The sequence below is a fragment of the Plecotus auritus genome (genome assembly GCF_963455305.1).
Source record: "Plecotus auritus genome assembly, chromosome: X".
Classification (NCBI taxonomy): domain Eukaryota; kingdom Metazoa; phylum Chordata; class Mammalia; order Chiroptera; family Vespertilionidae; genus Plecotus; species Plecotus auritus.
Window position 1 is genome coordinate 135444271 of NC_137784.1, and position 16870 is coordinate 135461140.

Sequence of the window (16870 nt, forward strand, 5' to 3'; positions counted from 1 at the left end):
TCTTTCGTACTCTTCCCCAACCGGGGATCGAACCCACAACCCTTTGGTCTACAGCAGTGGTCGGCAAACTGCGGCTCGCAAACCACATGCAGCTCACGAGCCGCGGTTTGCCGGTCTGTTGACTAATGAGTTTGCTGACCACTGACCTAGACTCTCGATTCCAATAATTACAGGCTGTTGTTCCTTGTGATTAAGCCCCTATCCCAGTGGTCAGCAAACTCATTAGTCAACAGAGTGGCAAACCGCGGCTCACGAGCTGCATGTGGCTCGCAAGCCGCAGTTTGCCGACCACTGGTCTACAGGATGATGCTGTAACCAACTGAGCAACACTGGCCAGGGCTCCTGCTGGGATTTTAATTGGAATTTTTTTAAATATATAGATGAATTTGGTGAATCTTCAAATCCATGAATTCAGTGTGTCTTTCCATTTATTTAGATCATCCTTGATTTCTTTTGTCAGCATTTTATAGGTTTTAGTCCTGTTGATACTTTTGTTTTTGGAGGCAATCAACCCATTTAGGTTCAGATCACAAGTTCTCACCATCCTTTTGTGGGTTGTGGTTTCAATGTCTGCAATTTTCAAGGCCTTTGCAAACCTATTTGGATCAGTCCAGCACGTACGCCACCCAGTGGCCAGTCTGGGACTTGGGCTGTGATTTAGCTCTTCAGGTCTCAGTCTATGCAGGTCTCAGTCTATGCTGTGCTGTTTGCTAATGTCAAATCCATGTGTGTGCTGCTCCCTCTCTGCAATCTCTTCAGTACGTCACGGTTCATTGGAACAAACTTGTTCAGCGTCTGGGGCCAAGTAGCAGGGAGAGAGAGAGAGAGAGAGAGAGAGAGAGAGAGAGAGAGAGAGAGAGAAGGCATCGAAAGCTCACTCCACCTCTTCAGACTTTTGCTTCTCCGATTGGAGAGGAAGCTTCCTGTCATTCAGTTCTAGATTTCTGCTGTTTCCCTATTGTCACTTCTGCCACCACAGGTTTGCGTTGGGCTGGCACACAGGAGAACAGAAAAAAGAAAAAGAAGGAAAAATGGGCTGTTTCTATACACTTCCTTGAGTTTTTGGAGATCCCTTTCCCACTATTTAAGCCAGAACAAGACTAGGGTTTTTTCTGGAGTTTTCTCTGTCCACATCAATGGATGCTTCCAGATTTCAGGCTGTGTTATGTCCACCCCAGGGGATACCAGAGGAAAAAAACGCTAAACTCATCCTTGGTTCAGTGGTACTTTGAATTCTGGTCTTCTCCCCAATCCTCCTGCTTCACTTTTCAGAGTCTTCAAATAGTTGCTCCTGCTTATTATAGCTACCTTTAGTGGGAACAAGGTGGAGTATGCTTGGTCCACCTTATCCAGGACAGAAATCTCCCTATAGATTTCTTTAGATGAATAAAGAATGAAATCAGTGTTTGATATTGGAGGCATATGTTTTGCTAACATTGTTATATCTATTACTTTACATTTAACTTTCTGTTTTTTAAAATGTTTTTTTTATTGATTTCAGAAAGGAAGGGAGAGAGAGACAGAAACATTAATAATGAGGGAGAACCATTGATAGGCTGCCTCCTGCATGCCCCCTATTGGAGATCGAACTTGCAACCTGGGCGTATGCCCTGACCAGGAATCTAACCGTGACCTCCTGGTTTGTAGGTCGATGCTCAACCACTGAGCCAAAAAATAGATATTTTATATATGTGTGTGTGTGTGTATTTACTTATTTATTTCAGAGAGGAAGGGAGAGGGAGGGAAAGATAGAAACATCAGTGATGAGAGAGAATCATTGATCGGCTGCCTCCCGCACGCCCCCTTCTGGGGATTGAGCCTGCAACCCGGGCATGTGCCCTGACCAGGAATTGAACCGTGACCTCCTGGTTCATAGGTCGATGCTCAACCACTGAACCATGCCGGCTGGGCAAGGTCATAATTTTTTTTAAATTGGGGTGACACTGGTTAATAAAATTATACAACTTCAGGTGCACAATTCCACAACACATCACCTGTACACTGCATTGTGTGTTCACTACCCCAAGTCAAGTCTCCCTCCATCACCCATTTATCCCCCCATATCCCTCTCCTCCCCTCAGCAATCACCACACTTTTATCCCTTTTTAAAGAACAAAAAACTAAAATAGACCCTTTGCTCCTAATTCCATCCTAAGTTGCTTACAATGTTTCCTGTCTCCTTTATATGTGTGTTTTGATGTGGAATGGTAGTCATCTCAGTGTAAAAAATTTTAACCTTTTTTTTTTCACTTAATTTTATGACTTCACTACTTTTCACTGTTGCTGTAGCATTTTCATAAATATCACCTTTGTAGATCTATAAAAGAAAAGGATAGAACTTTATTAAATGCAATTATATATCAGATAATAAATGAACCTGTATAGACAAGGTCCCATGCTACATACTAGGACATAAATGTGAATAAATCATTCTTCGTCCTCATGGAACCTGAGGTTAAATTGGGAGGCAGAAGCAAATAAATGAGCACAACAAAGAAAAATCCCAATAAAGGTTTCCTAGAGAGGAAAGGTTTCATACAACTGGTGCGTGCCCCTTGAAGGAAGAGTAAATATTTGTCAGGACTCAGAACAGAGTAGTGCATTGTGGGAAGTATGCATAATTCGTATTTCAGGGGATTGCATCATAGACCTAGACTCACTGGCAATGAATAGTTTATAAGACTTATTGTTAAGTACAAAAACCAGGTTAAAAACATGTGATATGACTTCATTTATGTGGAAAAAAACTTGGTGTACATGCAGCAAAAGTTATGACAGGACATAATACCCAACTGGTTACAGTGGTCACTTCTGGGGAGGGGGGAGTGAGCACAGAGGTAGAGCTAGTAGGAGAGACTCTGTATAGCTTTTATCTCGTAAGAGATTGTTTTCAATTATTATGTGTATTATTGAATATACTAATGAAATAATAATGCATAAAAATGAAATTTTGAGCCCTAACTGGTTTGGCTCAGTGGATAGAGTGTCGGCCTGTAGACTAAAGGGTCCCAGGTTCGATTCCGGTCAAGGGCATGTACCTTGGTTGTGGGCATATCCCCAGTGGGGGGTGTGCAGGAGGCAGCTGATCGATGTTTCTCTCTCATTGATGTTTCTAACTCTCTATCCCTCTCCCTTCCTGTCTGTAAAAAATCAATAATATATATTTAAAAAATGAAATTTTGATTCAGAGGAACGTTATTCAACCATGTAGATATTCTGTAAGTCGGTATAATTTGAAAACATTCTTTAGACATGGGACCCTTTTTTCAAACAATTATAGTGAGTCCAATTTTTTTTAAAAAATATATTTTATTGATTTTTTTTAAAATATATTTTATTGATATTTTTGCAGAGAGGAAGGGAGAGGGATAGAAAGCTAGAAACATCGATGAGAGAGAAACGTCGATCAGCTGCCTCCTGCACACCCTCCACTGGGGATATGCCCGCAGCCAAGGTACATGCCCTTGACCGGAATCGAACCCGGGACCCTTCAGTCCACAGGCCGACGCTCTATCCATTGAGCCAAACCGGTTTCGGCTATTTTATTGATTTTTTACAGAGAGGAAGGGAGAGGGATAGAGAGTTAGAAACATCGATGAGAGAGAAACATGGATCAGCTGCCTCCTGCACACTCCCTACTGGGGATGTGCCCGCAACCAAAGTACATGCCATTGACCGGAATCGAACCTGGGACCTTTCAGTCCACAGGCCGACGCTCTATCCACTGAGCCAAACCAGTCAGGGCGTGAGTCCAATTTTTAAATTTTTTATTGATTTTAGAGAGATAGGAAAGGAGAATGAGAGAGAGAGAGAAACATCGATGAGAAAGAAACATCGATCAGCTGCCTCCTGCATGCCCCACACTGGGGATCGAGCCTGCAACCGGGGCATGTGCCCTGACCGGGAATTGAACTGGCAACCTCTTGGTTCATGGGTTTATGCTCAACCACTGAACCACACAGGCCTTCTCAAGTCCAATTTTTTTAGTAAGCAGAGTGATTTTGTTTCCAAATGAGGCTGGCGGACCTGGAGATCTTGATTTCTGTGTTTGTGTGCTTGCGTGCATGCCCACAAACACCTCTGGAATGCTGTCTAGATCCTGGGATGTTAATAGTTACAACTCTGAGAGATAAGATTATGAATATTTTAAGTTTTCCTTTTTCATTATGTATTTTAATTTTTCTATAAGAAACAAATGGATTGTTATAGTTAGTAAATGGGTTTTTTTGTAGAAAATATTCAACACTTGGGGCTACATGGCGAATTGGGCACTCTCATGTATGGATGAAAATATAACTTGTGACACTATTCTGGAAAGAGATTTAGTATCATGTGTCAAGAGTCTATGAGCATGACCATATCCTTTGACCTAGTAAACCTATTTCTTAAGAATTTGCCCTATGAAATAACCCAAGAAACTTGTTAACAATATGCTTATCAGAGCATTATTTATAATGAGAAATTAGAAATGACTTTAATATCTTATGTTCCATTTGATGAAATATGAAGACCATAAAATTATGTTCAAGGGGATTTTGATAAGGAAAAGCCCCGTCTCAATCAGCCCCAACCCCACAGAAGGAAACAGCCATTTTACTCCTATTGCCATAGATTAGTTTTGCTTGTACTTGAACTTTATATGTACGCTTTTGTGTCTGTCTGTCTTTCACTCAGTATGTCTTTGAGATTTATCCATAGCATTGCATGTATCAGCACTTTGCTCTTCTTTATCACTATATTGTATTCCATTGTATGAATATACCACAATTGATCCATTCTTCTGCTAATATGCATTTGAGTTATTTCCAGTTTAGGGCTATTATGAATAAAGCTGTTGTTAGTTTGTTCATTCTTCTTGGTGGACAAATGTACTCATTTCCCCTAGGTAAATTACTTAGGACAGTGGTCAGCAAACTCATTAGTCAACAGAGCATCAAACCGCGGCTTGTGAGCTGCATGTGGCTCGTGAGCTGCGGTTTGCCGACCACTGACTTAGGAGAAGGATTACTGTGCCTTTCGGTAAATAATGTTTAGTTTTATAAGAAACTGCCAAACTGTTTTCCAAGCTGTACCTAGATACACCTAGCAGCAATCTACTGGTATTCCAGTTACTCCATATCCTTGCCAGTGCTGATATTTATAATCTCGAATTTTCGCCATTCTGTGGATATACAGTGATGTCACATTGTGGTTTTATATACACTGAGTGGCCAGATTATTATGATCTCTGAACGCATAATAATCTGGCCACTCAGTGTATATCCTATATAATAAAAGGCTAATATGCAAGTTGTCCCCTTGACCAGCAGGCAGGCCGGCAACTGCCCATGTCCCCTCCCCCTGGCCAGGCTGTCCAGACCCCACCCATGCACAAATTCATGCACTGGGCCTCTAATACACACACACACACACACACGTGGCCAGATTATTATGTGTTCAGAGATCGTAATAATCTGGCCACTCAGTGTATGTTTAAGTGCTTTTGTGTGTTTTTAAAATATTTTTATTGATTTTGGAGAGGAAGGGAGACGGAGAGAGAGAAACATCAATGATGGGAGAGAATCATCGATCAGCTGCCTCCTGCACACCCCACACTGAGGATCGAGCTTGCAACCCCCCGGGTATGTGCCCTGACCAGGAATTGAACCATGACCTCCTGGTTCATAGGTCAGCCATGAGCCACGCTGGCCAGGCTGCTTTTGGTTTTAATGTTCATGCCTTTTGAACCAATAATTTCACTTTGGGGACATTTTCCTAAGGATATAATCTAAAATCCAGAAAATCTTATTTGATGTGTTCTTTGCTGTATAACTTATAAAATCCAAATGTGAGAAATAACCTAAATATCAGGTATTAGGGAAGTAGATGCATAATTTATGATGTATTTATAATGATAAAATATGCAGCCATTCAAAATTATCTTAAAATATAATAAAAGCAGGATACAATATTATACATAGAGTAAGGTATTAACTATAGAAAATATGTATATTAAAATAGTACAGCTATATTCATCAACAAAAAAATGTATTTTTAAGTAAAAATTTTTATTTATTTTTAATTTATTGTTGCCACTATCACAGATGTCCCCCATTCCTCCCCTTACCTACCTCCACCCAGCCGCACCCCACTCCTTCTGGCCATCACCACACTTCTCTGTGTTCATGGGGTATTCATATATGTTCTCTGGCTAATCTCTTCACCTTATTTCATCCAGTGCCCCCCCCCCCATTCTCCTCCTCTCTGACCTCTGTCAGTCTGTTCCATATATCCATGCCTCTGCTTCTATTTTGTCCAAAGAGGACATACAGATGGCCAATACATATATGAAAAATGCTCAACATCACTAATCATCAGAGAGATGCGAACTAAAACTATCACGAGGTATCATCTCACACCTGCCGGAATGGCTACCATCAATAAATCCACAAACAACACGTGTTGACAAGGATGTGGAGAAAAGGGAACCCTAGTGCACAGCTGGTGGGAATGCAGACTGGTACAGCTACTGTTGAAAATAGTATGGAGTTTCCTCAAAAAATTAAAAATGGAGCTGCCTTTTGACCCAGCAATCCCACTTCTGGGGATATATTCTAAGAACCCTGTGTTCATAGCAGCATTATTTACAATAGCCAAGATCTGGGAAAAAATTTTATTTAAAAAAATACTAGAAGGAGAAAACACACCAAAATATCTTTCAGTGGTGGTACTATGTAATTTTCCCCTATCCTTATGTGTTTTTCTAATGATCATGTGACCATTTTAGAAGAATACAAAATTTAATAAGTCAACTTTTATTTATTTTTAAACTTAATTTAAAAACTTTTCCCAGATTTTATGTTCTATAATGCTTTCTCCTTATCTAATCTTTCCTGCAACATGAAAAATTACGCTCTTGGGTTTCTTTAAATATTTGATTTCTGCTACTGTTTTGACTCTCAAATTATAAATTGCATGAAAAAGACACTCTCGTGTTGTTTCTTCTTCTGAACATCTGATGTTGCAACATCCAGTCCAGGACGGAAGATAAAATAGAGCGATTCAAGAAAGCAGTTGAGTACTATTCAGTCACAACCAAAATCTCTTCGCTGCCAGTGGGTTCCTCCTCCTTTCTAGGTAAGGCTTCCACCTGACCCAGAGCTGCTCTGTCCATAGAGGAAACTGAAGTGGCCCCTCAGAAACTCCTGGGCCAGAGTAGAATCACTTGTTTGTAATGCATCCTCCTAGAAGTTATTCCTGTTTGGTAGACATTCTCCTTTGGATTTCCATGCATAAGAGAGGTGACATGAGACAGGGCCCCGATTGCTCAAAACTTTAGATGGGGTCCTATGCCATTCTCTTAGCTTGGGCTTCTTCTGGTGCTACCTTCCATTGTGGCCGAGTATACGTAAGACAGCCCTCTCAGTGGTGTCAGACCTGAGTTTGAATCCCACCTCTGCTGTTTACTAGCTGTGTGATCTTGGCAAGTCACATCTGTACGAAAGGTGGCTCATGATACCTATTGTATAAGGTTGTTATCAGATGGAATAATTTATGTAAGATTCCTGGCATGACGCATAATAGCTGTTCAGTAAAATGTGACTTATTTATAATTAATAATAATTTTTCAGGTGATGTGGGGTTAGCAGAATGTAACGTGGTAGAATTATTATGATTGCCTAAAATGTAGCCCTTTCTCTTGGCTTCAGGTTTTCGTAATAATCGGCTGGGAAATCCGCCCCTTCCACGAAGTCAAATGAGCAGTATTTCTGCTGGGAAGCCAGTGGTAAGTATCCTTTAAGGGGCCTCAGACCGTTAGTTAGCATTAGACTCTGGTGGCTTCCTGAGTTTTATAATCTGAGTTAGGTTGTCTCAGTGTAATCAGTATGTTAAGACTGGTATATACCTATGTCACATTCTCAGCTGGAGGCCAATGGACTATGTCAAGGAAACATCCAAATCAGTAACCACTAGGGCCTGGCGAAAGTAGATTTGCTAATGTTGGAGAGTGTTCTAGGACAGTGGTCGGCAAACTCATTAGTCAACAGAGCCAAATACCAACAGTACAACGATTGAAATTTCTTTTGAGAGCCAGATTTTTTAAACTTAAACTTCTTGCCAAAACCGGTTTGGCTCAGTGGATAGAGCGTCGGCCTGCGGACTGAAAGGTCCCGGGTTCGATTCCGGTCAAGGGCATGTACCTTGGTTGCGGGCACATCCCCAGTGGGAGGTGTGCAGCAGGCAGCTGATCGATGTTTCTCTTTCATCGATGTTTCTAGCTCTCTATCCCTCTCCCTTCCTCTCTGTGAAATATCAATAAAATATATTAAATAAATAAATAAACTTAAACTTCTTCTAACGCCACTTCAAAATAGACTCGCCCAGGCCGTGGTATTTTGTGGAAGAGCCACACTCAAGGTGCCAAAGAGCCGCATGTGGCTCGTGAGCCGCAGTTTGCCGACCACGGTTCTAGGAGACCATGGTTTGGTTCATTGTCCTGCCTCCGGAGAATTCTATCCATACATCGCTGTTAGAATTATTTCTTGTTACTCTCAGTAGGTTCTTTGTATCCCAATAACCCTTGCTACAGCCATCATCTGCTATGTCACAACTTTTGAGGGAACCATCTTGGAGCATGGTAAAATGTTAAAGAGCTTCTCTGTCTGTTTTATTCTTCAGTTTTCTCACCATGTGCCCCAGAAAATGAAATATCCACCACCATTCCCATTGGGACCCAACTCCTCTCTTCTCTTCTCCCCCCATACTTTGGGGGAATCCCATGCTTTTTCTGAGAATCCCCTGCTGGAGGACAACCCCCTTGCCACTTGGGGTATCTCTTATGACTCATCACAGTTTCCCAATTACCTGACTTCCAAAGCCTCACCTCCTCTGGGACCAGACTCTTCCCATTCTTCTTCCTCTGGTGATGAGCCAAACGGAGTCAGCTCTGAGTAAGTATCTGTATAGGCACCCAAGGAAACAGACTTCGGAAGCATCTCTATTCTTTTGCTGCTAACCTGGGCAGGGGCGTGGGGAAGCGTATGCTCCTGGCTTCTCTCTGTGGCTCTTTGCTCCTAAGCAAAGTAAGAAAACTCTCTCTCTGCTTGGCCACTTCATGCTCATTTTGACCCTAGACAGGTGGTAATTTTCAGATACTCAAGCCATGAAGGTAAAAGGCAGCATAGCAGCTGGTTAGGGGAGCCCTGGTATGGCTGTGCTACATGTCATGGCTGCCATTTCTCAATTAGTGAGGGGAGTACACTGAATGTTAAAAAAATGAGAAGAATTTTTAGAGTGGAGGTATTGGAACAGTTGTGTAGGCTATTATATTCTTAGTGACTCAGACAGGGTGCTGATGATTAAAATAACAGCATTTTGTATTAGCTCATTTGTTCTTAGATTGTTCTCTAAGCAGATTATCCCTGGGAAACAGGGCTGCTTTGAGGTTTCAATTGCAATTATTTTCTTAGAACAGTGGTCGGCAAACTGCGGCTCGCGAGCCGCGGTTTGCCGCTCTGTTGACTAATGATTTTGATGACCACTGTATTAGAACATACGCAGACTCTAAATGTGATCTCTTACGTGTTGGGAAGGATTCAGAATGGTTCCTACAACTTTTGATCATGTTGGTTTGTGTCAGATGGAAGAAGCCAGGAGGGTGGTGATGGCCACTGAGTGGAAACAGGCCCACTGCTAACCCAGTGTCCAAACTTCCAGAGGGTTTGTAAGATTCCTTGAGATCAGAACAGACACTTGAGTTGGAATATCTTTATCAACCTCCTTTCTCTTTCTACATTGTCTTTCTCAATCTTTTAGTCACGTCACAGAAGCATTTCATCGGCAGCCTAGATGGGAGGATTCCAATGGTAACAGAGGTCCCTGGGTACAGCCTGTTGATGCTGGAGTTTCAGATGCTGCCCTGGGAGATGGCGAGCCCCATATCCCATCTCTGCTCTCTATGTCTACGAGGAACCACATGGACATCACCATTCCGCCCTTACCGCCAGTAGCCCCAGAAGTCTTGCGGGTGGCTGAACACAGACACCGAAGAGGTCTTATGTACCCATATATCTACCATGTCCTCACTAAGGTGAGAGAGCACTGCAGTTCCTCCTTCCCTCCTTGCTCTTGACAGTGCACTTCACACTTCCTAGAACTGTAAGTCACCAGAGAAAATGCTGATTAATGGTATCTGAAGTGGATAAAAGGAGACCAAGTGTGCTGGGGCTTCTCATTGTATTAAGGGTCTTAGGTGAGGTGAGACCAGAAGGAGATGGGACTGTGCAGTAAATGAGGCCCCAAGAAGTGTAATTGTGAGATTTCAAAGAAGAAACTTGGTAGATTCTGGTCTAGGGGAGGACACTAGAAGAGGCTTTATGCCCTTGTTTTTTGCCTCTTTCTCTACTTCTCCAGAGCTGTTCTCCTCCATCATCTTACCATCAAAATCCACCCCCCAGCAAAAAGTCTAAGATGGACTTTCCCCATTTAGTCAGCTAGTCAGTTATAGCAAAGACTTTAAAAAACAGAACATAGCTTTGAAGCTGTCTGTGGTCAGCTGGGCTTATTGCTGCTTTTTATTTATTTTTTATTATTTTTTTAAGAACCGTCTTGCATTCTTTTAAAAAAAATTTTAAAAATCTTTTTATTTCGGAGAGCAAGGGAGAGGAAGAGAGAGAAACATCAATGATGAGAGAGAATTATTGATAGGCTGCCTCCTGCGCGCCTTACACGGGGGATGGAGCCTGCAACCCGGGCATATGCCCTGACCGGGAATTGAACCTTGACCTCTGGGTTCATAGGTCAACACTCAACCACTGAGCCACATCAGCTGGGCTATGGCTTCTTTTTAGTCTGAAACTATCTAAGTGCAAGTAGAAAATTTAGTGGCTAGGCTATATACAGTTCCTTACTGGTTCTTCTCAGCTCAATTCCAAATCTTGAGGTAACTAATTTTCTCCTTCTCTCTGGGCCATTTTCTTATTAGGGTGAGATTAAGATCCCTGTATGTATTGAGGATGAGTGTAACATGGAGCTGCCGCCAGCTGCTCTTCTGTTCCGGTCAGCTCGTCAATATGTATATGGGGTGCTTTTCAGTCTGGCGGAGACACAGCGGAAATTGGAACGCCTGGCTATACGGCGTCGGCTGCCTGTGGAACGTAAGCATAGTTCTGGCTTTGACAAATCTCTCTTAAGTTTGATGCAGAGCAAAAATGTATCTGCAATCACATGATACTTTTGGCTATGGAACAGTTTTTGAGAAAATGTATAATTCACCAGGATACTTATTGGCATGGGGAATTCATTAACTTAAGCTCCAATTATTTTTTAAAATTATATTTTTATTGATTTTAGAGAGGAAGGGAGGGGGGGAGAGAGAGAGAAACATCAATGATAAGAGAGAATCATTGATTGGCTGCCTCCTGCACGCCCCCTATTGGGGATCGAGCCTGCAACCCGAGCATGTGCCCTTGACTGGAATCAAACCTGGGACCCTTCAGCAGACCGACGCTCTATCCACTGAGCCAAATCGGGTAGGGCTAAGCCCCAATTCTTTAACCATTAAGCATTCAGAGAGACTACTACTTATAAAAACCATGCTGGGCCTTGAGGACGCAGAGGTGTATCGGACACAATCTCTCCTCCTCAGTGAGGTTTTTGTTTTGGAACTTGATCCTATAGATAATTGGAGCCATTGAAGAGAGAGAGAGAGAGAGAGAGAGAGAGAGAGAGAGAGAGAGAGAGAGAGAGTGTGTGTGTGTGTGTGTGTGTGTGTGTGTGTGTGTGTGTATTATTGTTTTCAGAGGGGAAGGGAAAGGAATAGAGAGATAGAAACATCAGTTATGAGAGAGAAACACTGATCGGCTGCCTCCTGCATGCCCCACACTGGGGATTGAGCCCAAAACCCAGGCATGTGCCCTGACTGGGAGTCAAACTGTGACCTGGTTCCTAGGTTAACGCTCAACCACTGAAACACACTGGTCAGGCGAGCCTTGAGTTCTTCATCTGCAAAATGAGCACTACATTTTGTGATAATGTAGGCATAATCTCTCTCAGGATTGTTCTGAAGAGTAAATGAGATTTACTTTTATATGTAAAGTACTTAACACATATCAGCATATAGTAAATGCTTACTACTGCTAACAATAAATATTATAGCAACAAAAATAAAAAAGGTGTTAAAATGTGATCGATCTTGTCCATTGTGGCCAGCTGCAGAAATACTCAGAAATTTCTCTACATCCTGGTTTTCCTCAATTTCTGTTTTCCAGTTCCTGCAGTGATCCTTAAAGAGTGGTCTGCCTATAAAGGGAAGTCACCTCAAACCCCCGAACTGGTGTCTGCACTGACATTTCGGGAATGGACTTGCCCAAACCTCAAGAGGCTCTGGCTAGGCAAAGCAGTTGAGGACAAGAACAGAAGGATGAGGGCCTTCCTGGCCTGTATGAAGTCAGACACACCCAGTATGCTCAATCCAGCCAATGTGCCCACCCATCTGCTGCTCATGTGCTGTGTACTCCGGTAAGCTGTGGGACAGGGAGGCAGCCAGTTCATTTCTCTTTTACTTTTTGGACATTTCCTTTAATCAGGTGTTTTTATGGTGATTGGGGTGGGGAGGTTTTTGTTTTATATTTAGCTTAGACTTTCAAATACTGAAATTGATTGTTTTGATAGTCTCCTTGGTTTGTGATCTCTGTCATCATCAGTCCACACACGACCTATCTTTATTTAAAATATGTTCTTACTGATTTCAGAGAGGAAGGGAGAGAGAAAGATAGAAACATCAATGTTGCCCTAACCGGTTTGGCTCAGTGGATAGGGCGTCGGCCTGAGGACTGAAGGGTCTCAGGTTCGATTCCGGTCAAGGGCATGTACCTTGGTTGCAGGCACATGTGATCGATGTTTCTCTCTCATCGATGTTTCTAACTCTCTATCCCTCTCCCTTCCTCTCTGTAAAAAATCAATAAAATATATTTAAAAAAAAAGAAACATCCATGTTGACAGGATCATTGATCAGCTGCCTCCTGCACACCCCCTACTGGGGATCAAGCCTTCAACCCCAGCATGTGCCCTGACCGGGAAATGATGTCATAGTTCGTAGGTCCTTGCTCAACCATTGAGCTGCAACAGCTGGGCATGACCTCTCTTTCATATTTGGTTTTATATTTGTTTTCTGTCCCTTTTAGTCTTTATTCCTGATCCAATTCCCTATTTCTCCCCATAGTTATCTCCTCTGGGATATTTGATGTGTGTTTTCCCAAGCCATCTCCCATATTTTTATTTAAATAATAGAGGCCCAGTGCACAAAATCGCAGTCCGGGAGCCCTTGGGGGATGTCCGACTGATGGCTTAGGTGGGGAGTGGGCCTAAGCTGTCAGTTGGACATCTTTATTTTTTTAATTTAATAAATCTTTATTGTTCAGATTATTACAATTGTTTCTCCTTTTCCCCCCCATAGCTCCCCTCCACCCGGATCCCACCCCACCCTCTGCCCTTACCTCCCCGCACTGTCCTTATCCATAGGTGTACGATTTTTGTCCAGTCTCTTCCTGCACCCCCCACACGCCTTTCCCCCCGAGTATTGTCAGTCCACTCCCTTTCTATGCCCCTGATTCTATTATATTCACCAGTTTATTCTGTTCATCAGATTTTTTATTCACTTGATTTTTAGATTCACTTTTGATAGATATGTATTTGTTGTTCATAATTTTTATCTTTACCTTTTTCTTCTTCTTCCTCTTCTTAAAGAGTACCTTTCAGCATTTCATATAATACTGGTTTGGTGGTGATGAACTCCTTTAGCTTTTTCTTATCTGTGGAGCTCTTTATCTGACCTTCCATTCTGAATGATAGCTTTGTTGGGTAGAGTAATCTTGGTTGTAGGTTCTTGCTCTTCATCACTTTGAATATTTCTTGCCACTCCCATCTGGCCTGCATAGTTTCTGTTGAGAAATCAGCTGACAATGGTATGGGTGCTCCCTTGTAGGTAACTAACTGTTTTTCTCTTGCTGCTTTTAATATTCTCTCTTTGTCTTTTGCTCTTGGCATTTTAATTATGATGTGTCTTGGTGTAGTCCTCTTTGGATTCCTTTTGTTTGGGGTTCTGTGCGCTTCCTGGACTTGTAAGTCTATTGCTTTCACCAGGTGGGGGAAGTTTTCGGTCATTATTTCTTCAAATAGGTTTTCAGTATCTTGCTCTCTCTTCTTCTGGCACCCCCATAATTCTGATGTTGGTACGCTTGAAGTTGTCCCAGAGGCTCCTTACACTATCTTCATATTTTTGGATTCTTTTTTCTTTTTGCTTTTCCGGATGGGTGTTTTTTGCTTCTTTGTATTTCAAATCTTTGACTTGATTCTTGCGATCCTCTAGTCTGCTGTTAGATCTCTGTATAATATTTTTTATTTCAGTCAGTGTATGTTTAATTTCTAGTTGGTCCTTTTTCATATCCTTGAGGGTCTTGCTAAATTTATCGGCCTTTTCTAGAAAATTCTTGAAAAACCTTATAGCCATGGTTTTGAACTCTATATCCAGTCGTTTGCTTTCCTCCATTTCTTTCATTTGTGACCTGTTTCTTTGTCTCCACATTTTGGCTGCTTCCCTGAGTTGATAGAGTGGCTTTGTGTGCTAGGTGTCCTATAGGGCCCAGTGCTCAGCCTCCCCAGTTACCTGAGGTGGACACTCTTGGTGCATCCCTTTGTGGGCTGTGTGCACAGTCTTGTTGTCAGTTGGACATCTTTATTAAGCCTTGATTGTTGTTGTTATCACTGGGAGGAATTGACCTCCAGGCCAATTGGCTGTGAGTATCAGCTTTGTCTATGCTGGGAGAACTTCTGAGCTGGAGACAGCCTTATGAGACAAGACTTGCAAAAGCCTCTGTGCTCAGCTTGGATGGGGCAGTCTCAGGGCGGAGCAGACAGCATTGGTTTCCCGTCAGCCCTGCCCTAATAGGCCCCTGTGTCTCAGTGTCCCGTGGTAATCGATGTAACCACCTGTGAGAAAGCTGCCCTCTAGTTCCGCCCGCTGCCAGACAGTCCAGTTTCTCCCCGAATAAGTCTGGATCCCCAGAGTCTCGCCTGGAACTGAAGTTCAGTGCAGTCGGGAGCTTTTGTCTCCCTCCCGCTTGAGAAAGCCAGCCGCGAACTCAGTTGCCAGTCCTCTCTGTGTGCGCGCCTCCGTACCTCTGCCTCCTGTAGCTCCTCTGAGTCTCAATGTGCTTTTCTCTTTCCTTCTAGTTGTAGAATTTCCACTCAGCCAGCCTTCCTGTGGTTCTGGATGATGTCCGTTTATCTTTTAGTTGTAGTTTTGAAATTGTTGTGCGAGGCAGCAGTTTAGGTGTTTACCTATGCTGCCATCTTGGTTTCTCGCCAGTTGGACATCTTTAGCGCTGCTGCGGAGGCGGGAGAGGCTCCCACCACCCTCACCAGCCATGAGCCCGGCTTCTGGCTGAGCGATGCTCCCCCTGTGGGAATGCACTGACCACCAGGGGACAGCTCCTGAGTTGAGCATCTGCCCCCTGGTGGTCAGTGTGCGTCATAGTGACCAGTCATCCCGCTGTTCAGTCAATTTGCATATTAGCCTTTTATTATATAGGATAGCCTTTTTTTTCATTTTCTGAGGTGCCTATTTATTTATCTTGTACATTTATTTTACGTTACTTGTCTTGCAGATTACAGAAGTTTTTTGTCAGATATGTGTGTATACACATACATGTATAGCAAATATCTTTTCTATATCTGTGTGTATGTATCTTTTCCAACCAGTCACATTTAAAAAAATTATGTACAATATCTTTGTTGAATAAAAGTTTTAAAATTTCACCAACCTTTTACTATTTCACACAGAAAAGCTGGAAGACTAGTATGGTGAACACCCATATGCCCACCACTTAGATTCTACAATTAATATTTTACTATACTTACTTTATTCCATGTAACTATCCATCTGTAGCCATCCATTTATGCATCCATTTTGATGCATTTCCAAGTAAATTGCAGATATTGGTACACTTCACCCTTAATCAAACCCATCAAATTGTAGCTTTATGATGTGTGGGTTTGGAATCTTATTCAATGAGTCTTCTCTATCCCTGGGTCAAAAATATTTTTTACCTTTTATATATTTTTACTAGGGGCCCGGTGCGTGAAATTTGTGCACTGGGGCGGGATCCTCAGCTCAGCCTGCCCCTCTCACAGACTGGGAGCCTAAGCCGCAGTCTGGCCTCCCTCTGCAGGAGGCGACCAGGCTGATCAGGGGAAGGCACCAGCCCCATTACCCTGCTGCTGCAGCCACCACAGCCGCCAAGGTGTTTTCATCAACACGGACTCCAGTCCCTTCACCATGAAGAAATGACAACTTTCTTTAGGCATTTTCAAGATGTCTCTTTCATAGGATATGACATTTCTTTCTTTTTTTTTATCCTCACCTGAGGATATGTTTCCATTGATTTTTAGAAAAGAGTGTGGAAGAGAGAGGGAGAGACAGAGAAAAACATCAATGTGAGAGGGACACTTTGATGGGTTGCCTCCTGCATGAGCCCTGACTTGGGCCCCAGCCAGAGAGGAGCCTGTAACCTAGGTACATGGCCTTGATGAATCGAACCAGGGAGAGAAACCAAGTTGGTGGCATAGGTAAACACCTGAACTTGCCGCCTCGCACAACAACTTCAAAACTACAACTGAAAGATAAACGGACATCATCCAGAAGCACAGGAAGACTGGCTGAGTGGAAATTCTACAACTAGAAGGGAAGAGAAAAGCACACTGAGACTCAGAGGAGGTGCAGGAGGCAGAGGTACTGAGGCGTGCGCGGAGAGGACTGGCAACTGAGTGCATGGCTGGCTTTTTCAAGCCGGAGAGAGACACAAGCTCGCGACTGCTCTGAACTCCAGTTCTG

The 16870-nt window shown here is 42.8% G+C and overlaps 1 protein-coding gene across 3 annotated transcripts in view; it reads left to right on the forward strand.

Moving 5' to 3' along the window:
- Positions 1–16870, forward strand: part of FAM120C (family with sequence similarity 120 member C) — a gene marked incomplete at its 5' end in the record, with an annotated part of 77889 nt that overhangs the window by 32248 nt on the left and 28771 nt on the right. For 2 of the 3 annotated variants that reach the window (XM_080652434.1, XM_080652435.1), the window contains 6 exons: positions 7014–7116; positions 7689–7765; positions 8659–8930; positions 9796–10069; positions 10964–11135; positions 12249–12498. In XM_080652434.1, the coding sequence (XP_080508560.1) occupies positions 7014–7116; positions 7689–7765; positions 8659–8930; positions 9796–10069; positions 10964–11135; positions 12249–12498 (1148 nt within the window). The remainder of the gene's footprint in view (positions 1–7013; positions 7117–7688; positions 7766–8658; positions 8931–9795; positions 10070–10963; positions 11136–12248; positions 12499–16870) is intronic. The other variant, XR_013959759.1, reaches the window with a different exon arrangement.